This window comes from Macrobrachium nipponense, chromosome 1 (assembly GCF_015104395.2).
Source record: "Macrobrachium nipponense isolate FS-2020 chromosome 1, ASM1510439v2, whole genome shotgun sequence".
Classification (NCBI taxonomy): Eukaryota; Metazoa; Arthropoda; class Malacostraca; order Decapoda; family Palaemonidae; genus Macrobrachium; species Macrobrachium nipponense.
Window position 1 is genome coordinate 77,015,664 of NC_087200.1, and position 20,265 is coordinate 77,035,928.

The window sequence follows — 20,265 nt, forward strand, 5'->3', positions numbered from 1 at the left end:
TTTAAAATTCTAGGAATTTCTAAAACCTTTCATCATAGGGTAATTTTAGAATGTTATGCTTACTAAATTTAAGTTTGTCATTAGTTAAATAAAATGTTTTTCTAGCTCTTTTCCGTGCCACATGTACAAAAGTCCTTGGATATTCAAGTTTCAGTGCAATATCATAAATAGTTTTAATCTCAGCGTCAATAAACTGCGGGCTACAGACACGTAAACCCCGTAGGAACATACCAGAAAAAACAGAGAATTTAACATTTTGATGGTGATTGGAGTAGTAGTGAACAAAAGAGGCCATGTTAGTCGATTTCCGAAATATTGAAAAGGTGAAATTTCTATCATTAGATAAGCAAATACCACAAGAAAATGATAGTCAGAAATCCAAGCACTTTCGTCTTTACTAAGATATTGTCAAGGAGCGAATGAAATACTGTTGAAGAAGTTAACAAAATGTTAAATTCCCTGTTTTTTCTAAGATGTTCCTAATGGCTTTTACGTGTCTATAGCCCGTAGTTTATTGACGCTGAGATTAAAACAAGGTCGTTTGCCCAAATGTCTACTGTCATTATGAAATTTTAAAAAAAGCAGCTGTTCATTTGGCAATTTTACTTCATAGTAATTCCAGTCTCTCTCTCTCTCGGTCCGTTTTAGTAACTTTTGCTTCATTTCTATTCGAATTATCAGTCTCTATCGCTCTTGTAGACCGTTTTAGTAGTTACTTCATTTCTGCTCGAATTCCAGTCTTAATCTCTCTTAGTGTTATTTCTTTATATCTATTCAAGCCCCCCTCCCTCTCTCTCTCTCTCTCTCTCTCTCTATTGCTAGAAAATGTCAGCTTTGCTTCCAATCGAACCTCTGCTGTTTTGCTGTGTCGCATGTTTGTATCTTGTTTAAGGATGCATGGCTTTACCTTTGCCAAGTGTGTATGGAATCGGTGGCCTTGATGGAATGTATATACTTACACTCATTCTCATATAGTTGTTTCTATAATCATGTTCATAAGCATATTGTAGTTACGTACTATTGTTATATGGCTCCCGTAATCTCTCCTATTTAGCCAATCTTTGCACCACACTCATGTCACTTTCTTTATACATGCGCAAATTATTATGCAGCACAACAGTTTCTTTTCTGAGCAATACTAGCCACCACGTTTTTCGTACGACACTCGACAGTGTACTGGCATCGTTGGCATGTCCGCTCATGGGTCAAACTCTGCCGTGTGGACAACATTCACGGGTAAGCCTGGCAGAATTTGCCCCACTACCGCGCTCCCCGGTGATCACGCCCGCTCATCTGGACAGGCCATTAAAAGTGCGTCCACACGGTCGAATAATGTTCGACGGACAAACATTGTTACCATATCATAGGTGAAGCAGGATGACGTCATAAGCGCTGAAACGATGGAAATAGATCTGGCAACAAACGGTGGTACCAGATGAGGCTGTATACCACTGTTTTTACTCTGCTCGCATGGCAAAGACTGGAAGACAATTGTTAATTGGTAACAATGTTTGTCCAACGGACATTGTTCGACCGTGTGGACGCACCTTTAGTCACAATTTTGTTACCAAAAGGTGTAATAGACGTTGCAGTTGATAGAAGGATGGATACCAATGATATATTAGTTCAACAGGCATTCAGTAAATCGGTATTTTTCAATGAGAAATATCTGCAAATTACTGTATTTTCATTAAATACCATGCACTTTGCAATTAAACTATTATGAAAATCCAGGTATAAGCATTTTAATTGGGCTTTTCTTGTGTTTTAACTGATCAAGGCAGTTTTTAACCTTTTTATAAGGATTCTAAATATTCGTGGATTCTACCAATTTGCGGGAGGGTCTGGAACGCACTCCCCCCCCCACCCCCCCCCCCCAATACAGGTGTTCCACTTTAGTTGGAAAAATTTTCCTTTGAAAAGTTGCTTTTTTCCATGGCTGCCGTGTCTTCCAAGATTAGCGTTTAGGGGAATCTTTGCTTTGCTTTCAGCAGAATAGCTGTGTCAAGAAGTTATGAATCTATTTAAGAGATCTAATTTGTGTTTTATATTAGGATACAATCATAAACAAATTGTACAAGGAGGTTCAAAATTTCTAATTAAATTTGCCATTCCACCGGTCTAATTTGGATAGCAAGCTGTTGCTTGAGTGGTCTGCCTTGTTGCTGGTGGTATTTTGTAGCAAGTTTGTCCTAATTATCAAGAGATGAACACAGTTATAAAGCGTACTTAACTCTTATTGTATTTAACAATGTATTAATTATTTATCTAATGGTGAATACATGTATTACTCTACTCGAGTTTCCTCAGAACGATGTTTCAGCATGCTCTTTTTAGGTCAGTTTATTTCCTCCTTGCAACAGTAAATACTATAAGTTTTATAACACCTTAAAGGGATAGTTTACCCTCAAATTTTTCACCATACATGAAATTGGAAAACCTTTTCATATTTTGGTTTCAGGTCAACCGTCACTTTTGTCTTGAGGAAGAATACTTATATTTTACAGAATGGCAAGCCTTTAGGAGACTGAATTGCCAAACAGCAGCAGATCTTAACAAGGATCTGCTCTCTTCAAAGGAAAATCAAACCACACAAATTGTATTTGGTTTATTGCATACATTGACACAAGCTGATATTACCTGTAACAAAGTAAACAGAATTGAAAAATTAAAATTATCTTTTATTTGACAAATCTTACATCATTTTTTGAATATCCAGTCAGAATACAGTACATACTATATGGCACAATTTCTTAAAGTCACTGTTTTCTTCATCACAGGCTTTTCCAACTAAATGACAAAGTACTTGTTCTAATTGCTAAAGAGATTTGGTATAAAAATAGTAATTATCACCTATGACTTGAGTATATGGAAAATGACTAAAAAATATTACAAAAAATATACAGTTAAAGCACAATGCCATTTTCTGAAACTTATATACACAATAGCATTAAACACATTTCTACTAAAAGAAATTTTACAAAATACTAAGTTTCTACATTTGTACAAAGAGGCTGCAGAAATTTCTGCACTACACAGAGTCCACTGTGTTATTATTTTTTAAATTAAAAATAAACACTTCTGCTGTGGATGTTACTTTGGTTTATTAACTAGAAGAATTCTGAGCATTTGCAGAAAATGGAGAGGTGGGAGATAATGTCTGAGACAGGTTTGATGTGTTGGAATTGGTTGACTGAAGTCCCTGTTTACTAGACGAATAACTCCTACAAACCCAAGATCTGTTCTTTCCTATCCGTCTACAGCAACCACAACGAATTGTATGCCAGACTTTTCTTGTGCAAGTAAATGCCAAGAAGATAAATACTCCTTGCAGTGTATTCAGCAGTACAAAAATGTACCAAATGGCTTCTACCTGTAAATATCCTGCTACAATACCACTTATCCATGTCAATCCCATCAACAATGCTAAACGCATATACAGCTTGAACTGACTCTGGTAGGGAGCGCAACTCGTCATTTTTGCTGTGGACTCCATTGTGTTTGCTATAATACGTGCAGACAAAATAAACAAGATGATATTCAGCACCATTATAGTCATCAATGGAGCTGCAAAAAACACTAGCAGAGCTTTACGATGACCAAACCAGCACCAGTATTCGCCAAAAGCTGGGTAATATTGGTCAGGCAAAAATTCAGGCCTTATTATATCCAACAGCAACACACCAATTACTACAGTTGCTGGAAATAGCCATCCATAAACAACATAAACCATAAACTTACAGCACTGACCTCCTGCACTAACTCTAAGTTCAGTAGTAGCTAAACTTAATGTTCTCCAAACATCAAATGCCATTATGTTTACCCAAAAAAATGAAGACAAAAAGAAGTAATACATAAAGATTGCCAAAATGAAACATTCTTTTCCACCTGGTTCTCCAAATGTACTCAGAATAAAGGAGGAGAAGGCACCAAGGAGAACTAAACAGAGAGAGGAAAGGTTTTTTCCAGAAAGGTTCCGTAGTTCTGGTACAATCAAGAATGCGATAAGGTGGAGCAAAAGGCATACGCAGGAAAGCCCAAGACCACCAAGGGTTACCCATCCCATTATGCTTGAAAATTTTTCCGTTTCAGTCCGAATTATACACACTAAAATTCCACCCTCACTAAGCTCATATTCATTTGGTTCGTAAGTACGTTGGTATTTTTCAACTACTACAGTTCCATTCTCACCCACAACGTACTCTTCTTTTGGCAAGAAAAACTTCTCGCAGGGCAGAAACCAAGCAGGTGTAGTACCATTGTCAATTTCAGCCTCGGATGAAGTGTTAATCAAATTGGTACTTAAATCATTGGGAATTGATGGAGTGACATTTTCTCCAAAATCATCATTAGCATCTGAAGGAATTTTCCTAACTTCCGCCCTTTCATCACTTTCATTTAGCATAGGTTTTACATCACTTCCATTCAGCATAGGCTTTACTTTGGAATCTACAACAGCTGTTGTGATGAGCAGTGGTGATTCAGTGCTTAAAATTACAGACACTGTTTCATTAGTATTTGATGACACATTGGTATTAAAGGCTGAGCTATTAATAATGGGATTAATTGGGCTGTCAAGAATGGAATAAGCTGTGTTGTTAGATTTGTTTACTTGAGAAACTGTGCTTAATTCTGGTTTATTTGGGACTGAAAGTCTAGTTTTATTAGCAACTGGAGGTTGTGTACCTAAGGTTGTAGCAGTTGTGGTTACCTCAGTACTAACCAGCTTTGGAAGCTCCATGTCGACACAACGACCAAACCTATATTCTTGACTACTTTTCCCACAAATAACCCTTCTACATTTCTTGAAAAATGGATCAAAAACCTCCCCTAATTGACAAGTTGTGGTAGATCCAACTATATTGCCACCTGTTCTGTCTTTAAAATCCAGTAGCAATGCAAAAGACTGATTATTAAATGAATCTAAGAAGAACTCCCTGAAAAATTCTCTATTTATGCAAAATGTTGACTCCAAATCAACACCATTACAAAGTGCACAATGAATATTTCTATATGGTTGATCAAACTTATACCTTACTGCTGTATAAGATAAGCAGAGATCTTCAACTTTTTCATCTATCCACGTCAATGGACAAGTTTTAATCACATCCTGAACGCAGGGCCGAACCATATGAGTTACAGTCACAGGCATAACTGGGTAAACATAACAGTTGTGAAACACATAACCTCCCTCATCATGAACATGCAAACCCCAATTCATATCTTTATAAGTAATTTCATGTAGCACAAATTCCATAGTTAAGTTCTTGTGTACCTTCTGGTACTGTTCTAGAGTTGGACACTCAAGACGGGCTTTCCAAATTTCATAGGAACTTGTGTCATTGTTGCAAACTGCACAAAAATAATTTTTATAAGTCACGTAAGTTTCTAAGCTTGTGACAGGCATTTCCAAAAGAGGATCACTACCCTTTTCTAATGGGCCTGTGCATCGTTCAGCAATTACTGGATCACTCCAACCTGGGAGACATTCCCCCATCATATACAGAGAACCGAACTGAGTCAGTTTTACACACTCATAATCATCCACAGTCTTTGCTTGTTCTTCGGCTACATATGCATTAGCATCAAGGCAACAGTCTCCATGCTTGGAGCACAAGTCGTCACAGAAACAGTTTCTGTATTTCCAGTTACTGGATTCATCAAGACGAGGTCCTTTACCAACAATTTTACAAGTGTCTTTTGGAGGGCACGTTGCATTCATGGCTAATAAATCAGGGTATCCAAAGCCAATGCACAACTCGACTGAGGCAAATGCTGTTGCATACAGCAATGCTACCTTTGCAAAACTAATAAATGCCATTTTCTGTTATATAGAATTCCCTTTCATAAAAAGCATATTAGGGCACTGATGACTGCTCTGCAATATCTTTTATTCAGCATGATTCTCCTGAAGTGGGGTATATAAGTCTTGAATAGTATCTGAAAATAAAAAATAATATATATATAAATTATGATTACGGAACACTATACTATTATTTTTTTCTTTTGCAAATAAGACTTCTTTATTAAATAATAGTGAAGAAATAAACTAAGACAAGCAGTTTCTTTGAACAAAAACAATTTGGAGATTGCCCTGATTGGAAATTTTTTCAATCAAAGCAGACTTTCTTCAAAATACCTAATACTTAATTATGTCTTCTGTGATAATGATATTTTCATGTAATCAATGCATTGTAAATTAATATGGTGCAAATAAGAGTACTATTTACTACCCATGCCACTACATATGGATATGAATGTAACTAGTCAGGACTTATGCAATTCAAAAATTGAAGGTAATGTTGAGGCTACAGAGGATTTCAGCTCTTGTTAGTGTCAAAAATGACAATAAACGAAGTAGTGCGATTCAAAAGGTTGCGATGTGCAAAGGACCAAGTATTAAATTAAATGATTGAATTAGTAATGACTGGAGGTAAAACTTAAAAGAATTCATGACAATGCACATTGCAAGTTATGAAAACACATGCATTTGCGATTATAGAATTGGATATAGAAATTAGGCAATAGACAAAGCACTGGGACCTATGATGTCCTTCAGTATGATATGAGAATTTACTGTAAAAAAGAAAATCTCGCAGATCCACTACGAATCAATTAATAGGAGAGGGTGGAAAGTGAGATAGAAGAAAGAGAATGAGCACATGTACAGTACTAAAAGGAATTCCTGCTAGAATTCCACAGTTGCAAATACATTAGTGTGATACCAGTTCTGAATCACACGAACCAAAATTTTAGTTTTTTTTTTTTTCAGAACATTTTTGCTTATGAAGAAGAACCCACGAATCAGTTGCATACTCACCTACTAATCTGTTAGCCCGAGTTCGCTCCCAGCTGCTGCCGAGCGCGGAATCGGAGGAATGTATTTGTGGTGGCAAATTCATTTCTCGATATAATGTGGTTCAGATCCCACAAACTGTAGGTCCCGTTCCTAGGTAACTAATTGGTTCCTAGCCACGTAAATAAAAATATAATCCTTTGGGCCAGCCGTAGGAGAGCTGTTAATCAGCTCAGTGGTCTGGTTAACATAAGATATACTTCACTTATATCTTATAAAAATTTAGGTAGAATCAGTCTAGACAAGCACCACTAGGAGAAGAATGCAAACCCTTAAGAAACATATTAAACATCTTTCGTGGTGGTGGATCATTTGCACAAGTCCGCCCCACCCCATGCTAGCTTTATATATTTTTCCTAGGGGACCCAAACCACCTAGGAGTGTCTGAAAGTCCACATACATATCTGCATTATAAGGTGTCAGGCCGAAGGTCACCAGCACTGCATTAATGCTTTTAACTGCTAGAAATAAAAGTTCACAGTTGGTAATTTAAGAAATTAATTTTGTTGCATCTACGTTAAATGTGATAGCGCCGATCAGGTGGAAACACAATATGGGTGTATAAATGCTGCCCAGAAAGTAACGAGGTATAAGAATTTTTGTGACTAGTTTTATGGCAGTCTAGTGCAAATGTGCAAGATCAGTTAGTGATACTGTACTAAAACTCAAGATAAATTATACAGGAAAAAAGATAAAGAAATGACCAAATGCTGGAGAAATGTAAAAACTGAAGATTTATACATCACTAACCTTTGGGACGCATATTGATAACTTCGATGAGAAGGAATTTTGGAAGTAAGCTTCCAATATAAGCTCATGGAAAATATATTGGCTGGTGAGAATTGGATAGATGATTTAATGCTAGCTAAGTCACAAATATTATTGGACAAATGGAACTTTTAACCCTTAAAATTTTACCAAATCAGATGGTGTTTATGGCAATTCAGTTTGCGTGTGAACAGGTTTAATGAGAAACAGTTCACGAAAGGGCTATAGTATAGTCACGATGTAAAGAAAAGCTGAAGATAGGGAGATGGACAGGCGCAAGGAACTGTAGGCATTTCAAGTAACATACCGTAATGGGGTAATGAAGTAGCAATAGTAGTCTTGACTACGAGGCCAAGTGTTACGCTGAAAACTAATATGAAACATGCCACCACCTACTCCAACGGTCTGCATTACGGAAAAAGTCAATGAGGAGAGTGCAAGAAGCATATGAAAAATTTCCAGACACTTTTTAGGAAAGGAATCGATGTGCGACAGGCAACATGATAAATCTTCCCTCTAGACAAATGAAGGATCAGGAAGCAATTTTGTGGAATGACACAATCAAGACCAAGTCATTAAGTGGTATCAAGAATCTTCAAAGAGAACAAAGAATTGGGTTTATGTACTGCAATGCAGTTATGCGCCATTACTGTTTAAAATGAATATGGGAGCTAAACGAATCATTAAAGAGAACGTTATATCTCTATCAGTGATGGAATGATGATATAGTTTATGAAGTGTGTAAGCAACAAATGAAAGAAAAAATTGTGCCATAAGGGCATGAAAGGAGCAACTACTGTATCGAGGTTCCTTTATATTATGAAAGAAAAAAATTATGTCAAGATTAAGGTTATGAGAGCAGAGGAAATTCAGAAGGAAGATTGGCACCGTTAACGAACGAATGTGTACTGCAGGCATTTGAGAGCTTATCTTACGCATGATGGCAGGATGAGGGAATAAGAGATAAGTTGTAGGAGACAGCAACAACCGTGAAATAAAAAATGTCATAAGGCCCAATCTGGAATGCACGAAATCATTTGTTGCGCCAAGAATTCAAGTTGGGATGACGAATGCTCTATAAAATCAGACGTTCGAGTATTATTATTATTTTGAATTTGCTCAATTCCGGAACATGACTATAAGACCATGAACTTCAGCAAATTTATAAAGAAAATATCCCAAATTTGAATTAAGGCGACCAGCAAAAGAAAAAAAAAGAAATTATCCATAGGCATTCAACATCAATACGAGCTCTCTACAAACATTAAATAATGGAATAAATAAGTAGAGGAGGCTTCAAGGAAATAGTAACCATAATGACTTTATACCCAGCCCACTTTTTAAGGAAATCATACGGGATGACATCATTGCATACGATACTCAATCGAGAGCCACAGGCTCTGAAGGGAATTGGCAGAATTTGAGTTTTGAACGAGTTTGCGGAAAATGGCCAAAAGAAAGCATCTTCCCGAGATTGTCTGAACCATAATGACCGTAAGCTAATCGGAACCAACGCCATTGATAGAAGTTTCGTCGAAATGGCAGATGGACCGGGAAGCTTCTGATATTAGTACATACCTATATACATTGGGATTTTTGTGAACAAATCGCAGTATTGATGGTGTTAGTATATTGTGTACGTGTACATAAGTTAACAATACGCAATTATGTTGAGGTAGACATAAAACAACGAAGTTGAAGGTAACACGTATTGTCAAATGAAAGTAGCTGTACAGTATTTTACACCTATTGTTGTTCCAGTAGTATTATCATAGGCCATATATAATATATTTCCACCTTCCTTCCTTGGTAGTACCACACGACTTTCAAGTGGCCAAACAATACCATCCAACTTCCTCTGTGGAGTGGTACATTTCAACATACTTTTGCCATCCTCTCTTTTGTTTTTTTAACCCTAAGATATATTGTCAAAGAAAGCATGTTTTAAACTGCCCCCCCCCCCCCCAGCATCTCTCTCTCTCTCTCTCTCTCTCTCTCTCTCTCTCTCTCGCTCTCTCTCTCGCTCCCTCTCTCAAGAGCCTGCCACATGAAATATTACGTTGTATAGTTTCCGTCTTCATTGCCACTGGTAGGTCGCAAGGAGGTGCTAATTACAAAACAATTAATCTCCCTTCCCCATTCAGACAGAGAAAGAGTTGTTACTGTTTAATTGCAAGGTTCAAGGTTGTCCCTGAGAACTTACTAATTATATTTAAATGTTCTTATTGCAAAAGAAATTACATTTATTATAATACATCCAGTGGAAAGGCAACACTGGCGAGAATTTCTGTTGAAAAAAACTTCAAAAATGCCTTTATGATTAACTCCCTTTCGTAATTGTATACAAATCATATTGAACACGCGCACGCGCACACACACACACACCTCTGATAGGGGTAAGGGGCCCCCGTGGGAGGTAGGGGCCGGGGTTGAACATTCCTAGCTAGTCCCCTTACCGAATGCATCATTCCTGAAAACTTACCCCGGTAGGTATAGTTATTTTGTTTTTACCCAAATGTTAGCAAAGTAAAAAATTAATGTTTACATCAGTATAGGAGAGCCGTCATTTAGGTAGTTTATCTTTGTTTCTGTCGCAAAGAGTAAATATTGAAAACCCAAGTACTATTCTAAGGATTTTATCTTTAAGGTAATGCTGTCTCACCATTTAAATAATACCGTCCTGTCCACGCGCTTGAAAAATTGACTGTTGATCAAAGTCTCGTCCATGCCAATAACGGTGAATAAACTATAACATCTCCCTTGTGGGTAGTGCATAGAAGTTACCTGTTCACATGGTAAAACCAGTTTGACTGCTCGTCTACCCAACTATCTTAGAGAGGTTGAGCGTTTATCATTAAAAAAAATAAAACGGCAACTAAGGCACTATATTGTGGTAACTTAAATGAAATTCACTGTTAGAGACTCAGGATAAGCAATCCTTAAGAGATTTAAATCTGTACACCAAAATTCTGCCATGTTAAGATACAAAAACGCATCGTAAAGCAAGTTGTACAAAGAGAGAGAGAGAGAGAGAGGGCCAGTTCATTAATGATATTGGATATCCCCTTAAGGATTATTTTAAAAAATGAACACTAAAACAATATGGGTTATAGTGACCATGAAAACTAATTTACGATTTTAAATGTTTCAGACTAGGTTAAACAAAGTCCACACCACTCATTAATTTAGGGAAAATAGTGAACATGTGTTCGAGCACAGTAAGGCCCCGGTATTTATTCCAAACGAAACTAGTTCTGCCTTCGCACCAGACAGACCACAGTTATGCTTCCTCGACCACAACCATTAACAAGCCTGTTTCTTTCAGGCTCGTGAGTTTCAGTCTTTATTTTCAAGAATATTTTCGGTTAATGTCTTGATAAATAATAGTTTGAGTATTGTAGTCACCACCCAAATAATCTTAATTTCAAAACCCAATGGATTAATTTCCGGTTTAGGTGCATGGTAAAAGCGATATTGGAAATATTCGAAAGAATTCGTTGAGGTAATACTGATGAAATTAAATTCTTAACATTCCATTACCTACGAGTAGACCGACAGAGAGAGAGAGAGAGAGAGAGAGAGAGAGAGAGAGAGAGAGAGAGAGAGAGAGAGAATTAAGATTATTTCAACTACTTTAGTCAGGGTATTTCAACTGTGCAATAAATATTGAAGCCATCTTTTCGACTAACTTAAAAAATAATAATAATAATGGCCCTTCTTTACCACGAGTTTAAAATTGATAAATAGGAGAGAGAGAGAGAGAGAGAGAGAGAGAGAGAGAGAGAGAGAGAGAGAGAGAGAGAGAGAGAGAGAGAGCTGACTTTATGACCGTAGAAAGTTCACAGGGGTCACTTGTCGAAACGTGTGGGACAACCAGAGGGTCCTGGCGTTCCCTGTGGGCGAGGAGCTAACGTTTGAGAAACGGTAAAGTTTCAATAAACTAATCGGTCTCGTTTATCGATGTTCAGAATAGTTTTATTATTTCAAGAGCTGCATTTCCTTTGTTCCGCCCACATGATGTTATTACTAACTCGAATGGGAATTTGCCAGGTCACTGACCCCGCTCTTGTGTCACCTGAGCCTCACACTCAAGAGGTGCAATTGGGTTCTTTGTCTGTTTACCCAGGTCATTATCAATATCAATAATTATAATCCTTATTTTACTTGCATTTATATTTCATTAGTCCAAGTCATCAGCTTGCTTTACATCCACAGAATATGCTCGTAAGCGAAGAAGTTGAAATGTGCATGGAAAAAACATTCACAGTTTAACCAGAGTAGGACTATAGCAAAATATTACAACAGCAAACGCAGGCATACCGGACTGAGAACATTGATTACGGTCTCCAACTTACGGGGACTCAAAAGTGATGATGTCACACTGGTCTACCGCTTCCCATATTTGATGCGAAAATTGATTGCCCCGAGATTGCACGTTCACGTTTCTTTCCGACACACAGAATCCCCACTCTGGCCAATCGCTGGAAATCACTTACATTCTGCGTTTTCCTCGCACGTGGACCTTTGTTTCCTTTAACTAGAAACGCTTCCAGTGGCGAAAACCCGATCTGTTTGGCTACAAGCGACTGAGTTTTAAGTTTGAAATTTAAAGTTTTATTGTTACCCTTGTGCAAAGACGAGTTGATTAGTTATTAACTCCTCTACAGTGTATTCTTTATTTGCACTTAGGTTGAAGGCATCCACAGAAAAAATAACTAATTATGTAACTTAAAACATGTACTACTACCTATAAATAAACTATAACATTTATCTATGCAAAGAAAGAAAATTAATTTATCTATTCCTGAAGACAACTTTTAACGCACTTAATTACACGGACATCCACAGAAATCTAATTGCCTACCTTTAATAATAATACAGTAGCGGTTGTCTTGACAATACGCCAACGCAAACCTACCCATCCGTGAAAGCCAATCGCGAAATTCTCTCTCTCGAAAAAAAGAGACTCGCCAAAGTGGAAACGGTAGAACTCGTATCCGGCATAATAATGCATAAACTGGCTGCCTCGGGGGCTGTAAACACAATAGCTGTGGGGGTAAAACCACAAGCCGCCGCATTTTACCCTACTTTTGCCGAGTTTGTTTACCTGTCATTAAAAACGCGGACTCGCATGGAGACGTTAAACGACGGTGGGCATCTTCAACATGGGATTGAATAGAGAAAAGTCTTCCAAGGGTAAACAAAGGGTAAGGGTTGTTACAGGGGAGGGGGAGGGTCCATGTGAGAGGGAGGGTGGAGAGGGCTTTCTTCGGATTACATTTAGGGTTACGTCTAAGGCACGAGAGATGCGTTGAAGTTCCCGCAAGAATACTGTCATTTTAACAGACATGCTTTAGTAGGTTGTCACATTGACTTACCCTGTATCCATCGCAAATCCAAAACGGTGTCCAAGGAGAGACGGCACAATAATCTTTGTTAATGTAGAAGCGTATCTTTGAACACCACAACCGCCTCAGAGGTACGAACTAAGGAGCGGCAGAAGAGAAAGTACTGCCGAGGAAATCCAGCCACCTGTATATATAACCTCGGCCATGACGTCACGGGACGACATACTTCTTTGGCGAACGCGGGAAATGGCGAGCTTTCCTCCCTAAGTTCAAAATTACGTGTTTGTCAGTTTTGCTCGCGTGCAAGGCTAATCAAGCGAAGTTTATTCTTCTTATGAGTATCTTCAGAATGTTTTAAATAAACTTAGACGATCAAGATCGAGAGGTAGCGTCGTGAACGGGGCGTGGCTTAGGATTTCCGAACGAACACGGTGGAGGGATCTGTTACAACAAATATGATCCTTTTGGTCACCAGCCGTGATTCCGGGACAGTAGTTAATCCTCACAGCGTGGTAAAAGAATATCCTTTCACCATTTTACCTAATAACGCGAGGGAGTTTGTCCTCTTGACTTGAAAAATCCAGACCAAACTAAGCAGTAGTACGAGAAGCTGAGATAGTAAGGGACGAAAGTTGGTCGGTTTAGGAAGTGAAAGGAGGTGTCGCTCTCAAGGTCAAAGCTATAATACCCTTTCGTAATGGGCCGTGGGCATCTGCGAAAACCCTTGGCTTTCACTTTTAATCTGAGACAAATATCTTTATAGCTGTACCGTAGTATATACTATCCGTCTCGTGGAAGATGACAATCTGACCGATGGTGGAGGTGATATTTGTGACGGTTTAAGAAAACGAAAGGTGGTTAAGGTTGATTGCGTGTTACGGAGGCTCCAGTTACCACTTAGCCTTTCGGTGATATCAAGTCCTTACCACGAGATCAAGACAACGATATCTAATAGAAAAAAAAAATTAAAAAGGACGAATAGGTTCAAATAACGTCGTTTCGTAACTTTTTGTTATAGCTGCGGCTCTTTGTGTCTCAATATTAAAAATAAAAAAAAGCGAACATTCATCTAAGTATTAGTCATCACACCATAGCTGAGAAAGACAGGCCCATCACATCGTTTTATAATGATACTGATAATAAAAGAACAGCTTAAAGAAATTCAGTAATCAGTTCCCGATGTTCAATATGAATACATATATATATATATATATATATATATATATATATATATATATATATATATATATATATATATATATATATATATAATAAAAGGGCTCCTTTTATTAGATGGAATTCTGTTGTTACAGAACATTTTTACCAGTCATATATATATATATATATATATATATATATATATATATATATATATATATATGTGTGTGTGTGTGTGTGTGTGTGTGTGTGCGCGCGTGTGTGTGTTGCTTTAAGATGGCCCTCATACACACACACACACATATATGTATATATATATGTATATATATTTATATATATATACTTACTATATATATATGGTGTAGTGTGTTGTGTGTGTGTGTGTGTGTGGATTTAATGTCAATTATTGTTGTGTGATGTGTGTGTACTCTAATCTGTGTGTCAGTATTTTCAAGTAATGGCTTTTCGAATCAATGATGCGCATCCACAAACATCGGTCATTGTTTCTGACGTACCTTTATAGACAGGAAGACAACTTTTGAAAGTATTATACTAACAACTTGATGTCTGACATCGCAGCTGCCCTCGCTGCATACTCCGCGGTTGTAATTTCATCTTTTTCATCATTTCAAGTTCAATCAATTTCATTCACACTGGTGCTCAAGTTCAGATAATTAATTTCGTCAATCCTTGTCACTTTAACAAAGAGACTGCAGCCATACTCATGGGTGTAGCCAGGATTTAAGTTTATGGGGTGCGTAGGGTGGGAAATGGGTGTAGATATAATTTTCATAAATTATTTTTTTTCTTATTTTGTTTATAAACAGTGCTAAGAAGCTCTCTTGTTTTCAACTGCGTAAAATGTACTGTATTTTAGCTTTCTGTGAAATAGATTATATATTGCAATGTATCAATTACTTTTATCTAATTTTATTTCATCTCGTTTGGTTTGGGAATCCAGAGGTCTATATCAGGTGTCTTATTTGCTTCTATACATGACCACAACATACGGGCCATCATTTTGAGAGCCAATGTTGGCATAAGGCCGGCTGAACCTATACCTTAAAGTATACCCAAAATACGTATACACCAAATACATTTTATGTATGATTCATTTAAGGTCATTGTTTCTACTCGTCAAAATTTGGGAAAGAAAGTCCCCCGCCCCCACACCCAGTGTTGTTCTTTTGAGCCATTTTGTAGCAAGCAACTGCATAGGTGTTATGGTCATTGCATCAGATTTTGTAATTCATTTGAGTGAGTTTATATTTAGATGTTATAAAGCTTGCTAGTTAAAACCTGAAATCAAGAAGGGTTAGAGGATAGCGATTGGAACAACGATTGCGTACTATTATTACTAAAAGTCGTTAATGTGTGTATATATATATATATATATATATATATATATATATATATACAGATATTTATATTTTTTCATTCATTTGGGACCCCCATGCCTCAGGATTTGCAAACCTTGGGTTCATTTGCTTAAAATCCGCTGAACCTATGTTGACTTATCTGTTATTTATATACCTGCTGATTAGTCAACTGTGGTGGGTCGTAACTGTTGTGTTGAAGGGCATGACGTCGACTGATGCTGCGCCCTTCAAGTGGAAAGGGATTACAGTAGTGTATATATATATATATGTGTGTGTATATATATATATATATATATATATATATATATATATATATATATATATATATATATACATATCCTTAGATCCACGGTAGAAAGGTGTGTAATACTGGGGACTTGGAACAAGTACTTTCGTAGTTTATCTCTACATTCTGAAGTTCACACTGAATTACAATTAAATAGAGGTTGAGATACTTATTTATAGAAAGGGAGGGCGGGTTACAGCTTGTTAGTCTTGGCAGAATGTTCTTTGAGCAAGAAAGACATGGAAAGACGATCAAGAGCTAATCGAAGGTGGAGATTTATATTCCTCATTGACGTGGCTTCAATGAAATGGACTCCAATAGATTCCTTTTCCTTTGGTCATTGACTGCGTGGATTATCTGTTGGAGTCCATTTTCATTGAAGCCACGTCAACGAGGAATATAAATCTGTCTTTTGATTCAGTTTGAACTTGAGAATGTGGAAATAAGCTAGGAAAGTACCTGTTCCAAGCCGCAAGTATCGCTCACCTTTCTACCGTGGATTTAAGGATGTTTTCAAGCACATGTTCCTTCGCGCTACTTGGATATATATATTATTATATATATATATATATATATATATATATATATATATATATTATATATACTACTATATATAATATATATGTAAATAACAGTAAATATCTATAAATAATATATATAATTTTTATCACATCACCGTGATTCATATAAATACATCGAGTTACAAATGTCCTTTAATATCCAATTCGCCCTATCTCGGAATTAATATATTATATATATTATATATATATATATATATATATATATATATATATATATATATATATATATTAGAGAGAGAGAGAGAGAGCAACTTTTTCGCCCGTGATTTTCATGAATTCCAAACCATGAAAGAGAGCAGTTTTTTTTTTGTTTTTTGTGGAGAAAGAGTGAGAGAAAGAATCTGAGAATGATAAGAAATGGTCGGACGCCTAGTGACCGGTGATTGTCGTTATTATCTCCAGCGTCTCCCGCTCCCTTCTTCTTCTGGAGTTGGAGCAGAAAGCGAGACAAAGAACATTCCTCAGAAGAAGCAGTTTCATGGGAACGTGAGCGTGTGGCTACTATAGTCCAGAGAATCTTCATTAAAAAAAAAAGAAGTCGATACTATCTCTAACGTAATATATACGTACATCGTTGCCCATTCACTAAGTTACTTCGCTTGTCATCCTGGTTTCAGCTTGAGCAGTTTTTTGCATCTTTTTTCAATGAGATATTTGCTAACCACAGTTTCATGTCTGCTATAGGTGCTGCAATATTTCTCTCATTCTGCGCGACTTCCTCATCTATTCAAGATTTAGTCTTGGTTTATTTTAATGCTTCTCTTACTCTAATGAAAACTAAAAAAAAATGCTTCTCTTACTGTATACATGTGTATGTTAAAATACGGTAAAATAGCTTGTGATTTGTAAAAAATAAAAGAGAAAAAAGCACACAAGCGCATTCTTAAGACTTATTTTTGCCGTGATTGTACGATAATCACTCGAAGAAGCGGACTTCAAACTCCAAGCCCGGAGCATTGGATGACTTTCACATTACGCAGAATGACGATAGTAATTTAATTCATCGGAATTTTTCCCGATACAGTAACTTGGCTTCCGCTGTCATTGTTGTTGTTATAGCTGCTGTTTTGTTGTCGTTAGATTAGGCATTTGGAAGTATATCTGAGCGTTGTGGATAATGAAAAATCTAACCATACGGTGTATTTCAGTAGGAGAGAAATTGCATAGCATCGATTCCTGCCTTAGCCAGAGAAGTTAAGAAGGAAGAAACAAGAAATGGCAGAAAAGAGAACAATTCCTGATATTTCCCGTATAAGTATAAGGATGCTACAACTGGCTAAGTTCGTTGATCTTAGAGGCACACCTCAACGATTTAGGGCTATTTCCTCGTCCACAGGATCCTTACCTCTTTACTCTACGCTGCTATGATTCTGGACGCGGTGCTGAAGTGTTCCACGCCATTGGTAAGCTCAGAACTCAGAAGCAACACTGTTCGATCAGTGCTGCTTGTAACTGCCGCTCTGGCTTCAATCTTATACCGACTTGCGCTCTCTCTCTCTCTCTCTCTCTCTCTCTCTCTCTCTCTCATTATATAGATATTCACAAACCCTAAGCTACAAATGTCGTTAATATCGAATTCACTCGACCTCGAAAATAGATATATATATATATATATATATATGTATATATCTATATATATACTATATATATATATATATATATAATATATATATATATATATATATGTGTGTGTGTGATTTGTATATATATATATATATATATATATATATATATATATATATATATATATTGTGTGTATTTGTATATATATATATATATATATATATATATATATATATATATATATATATATATATATGTGTGTGTATTTGTATATATATATATATATATATATATATATATATATATATATATGTATATACAGTCCAGTTGTTCAAGCCCACTTGGTGACGGATCGCTTATCGCTTATAAACTCCCCTTTGGTGTTATTCCGAGATAGAGTGAATGTGATGTAAACGACATTCGTAGTTTAATGTTTGTGAATCTCTCTCTCTCTCTCTCTCTCTCTCTCTCTCTCTCTCTCTCTCTCTCTCTCTCTCTATATATATATATATATATATATATATTATATATATATATATATATATATATATAATAAAAGGAGCCCATAAAAACACCAACATATAGAGAGAAAAGTATTTTATTTCAGAGACTGCTGTCTCTCTTCAGGTATATGAATGAGAAAAGTTTACAGAAAAGGTGGTATTTATACCAAGAGATCCATCCACAGGTAAGCCAATCTAGGTCACCCCCGCTTACCTGTGGATGGATCTCTTGGTATAAATACCACCTTTTCTATAAACTTTTCTCATTCATATGCCTGAAGAGACAGCAGTCTCTGAAATATAGTACTTTTCTCGCTATATTTTGGTGTTTTTTATGGGCTCCTTTTATTAGATGGAATTCTGTTGTAACTGAACATTTTTACCAGTCATATATATATATATATATATATATATATATATATATATATATATATTATATATATATATATAGAAGAGAGAGAGAGCGCCAGTCTTTACACATTTGCTATGAGAATAGCAAACGACAAGAAGAAGAGTTAGGGACCCAATGAACACCTGGGAGACCCAGAGAAAAAAAAAAGAAAAAAAAAAAACAAATGAAGGACAAAGGCTCATGTGAAAGAGTGGCGCAATTTCTCGCGGATGTCGGGACTCCGAAAGCCTTCCCCACATCCCTGAACGCAGGATCCCCAAACCTCTAATCCGCCCTTTCCGTTAGATGTGAAATGGGGAGACTTCCATCCATTGAAAATTAAGTATCATCCATGAAACCTGTTTCCTCCCTATCGAGTTGCATCGTTTCCCTTTACCCTGTACGCAAGAGTTCGCCTCTACCGTGTGACTTGGTGCACTGTAGGCACAAGTTAAGGTTCTTTGCTGCGTTCCTTAATTCGGCCCCTAGCTGCAGCCCTCTCTCATTCCTTTTTCTGTACCTCTGTTCATATTCTTCTTCAACTACCCGACTTCCCTCTCTGACTAACAATTATTTCACAGTGCAACTGCGAGTTTGTCCTCCGGTTACACCTCTCAAACTTCCTCATTGGACGACTGGTTTACGTGCACGCCTACCGGTTCAGTAGTCCAGAGTTCGATTTCCCGCTCTGCCAACGTGGAATCAGAGGAATTTGTTTCTGGGGATTAGAAATTAATTTCTCGATATAATGTGGTTCGGATCCCACAATAAGCTGTAGGTCCAGTTGCTAGGTAACCAATTGGTGTCTAGCCAGGTAAAAATATCTAATCCTTCGGGCGAGCCCCAGGAGAGCAGTTAATCAGCTCAGTAGTCTGCTTAAACTAATATATACTTACCTTTTACACCTTTCAAACCTTCTTGCTGTCGATTTTCCTCACAGCGCTGAATGGCCCCATAGGTCCCAGTGCTCGGCCATTGGCCTAAGTTCTATAACCCAGTCCAATCCTGTACCGTGCGAATTAATGTTATCGGTAGGAGTTCGGTTGGTGAACCAAGCTAAGAAAGACACAAGAACTCCAAAAATGAACGCGGACGATGAACTCCGCTTGCAAATATCTTGCTTCTCGTTTTAATATTCAGCTTACGGGGGTGCTCTATGAGCAAGAGCCCGTGTGAGCATAACGCCAGCTTAATCAAAAACGGCAGTTTTCAGCAATGTCTGTTAAATCCATTGCTACCAACGGTTGTTTTTATGGTGGCTGCATATCTCACCAGTTATTATTGTTATTAGTGTAACGGTTTCAGCTTCATTCTTATCTTCTCGGCAAAGTATTTTGAGAATTTTCTATTGTACAAACTACCTTGTTGTTGTTATTGTTGGGGTAGGAAAGGTCTATGGAAGAGCCTTAAAAGGTCGGAAGAAGGTGTTTCG

The 20,265-nt window shown here is 37.1% G+C and overlaps 1 protein-coding gene across 1 annotated transcript; it reads right to left on the minus strand.

The window, feature by feature from the left end:
- Positions 1 to 2,595: 2,595 nt before the first annotated feature.
- Positions 2,596 to 13,565, minus strand: LOC135219391 (uncharacterized). The gene is made up of 2 exons (XM_064256128.1): positions 13,003 to 13,565; positions 2,596 to 5,940 (listed from the first exon to the last, which is right to left on the minus strand). Exon 2 carries the CDS (start codon positions 5,819 to 5,821, stop codon positions 3,107 to 3,109), a length of 2,715 nt encoding a protein of 904 aa, XP_064112198.1. The 5' UTR covers positions 5,822 to 5,940; positions 13,003 to 13,565; the 3' UTR covers positions 2,596 to 3,106.
- Positions 13,566 to 20,265: the final 6,700 nt, after the last annotated feature.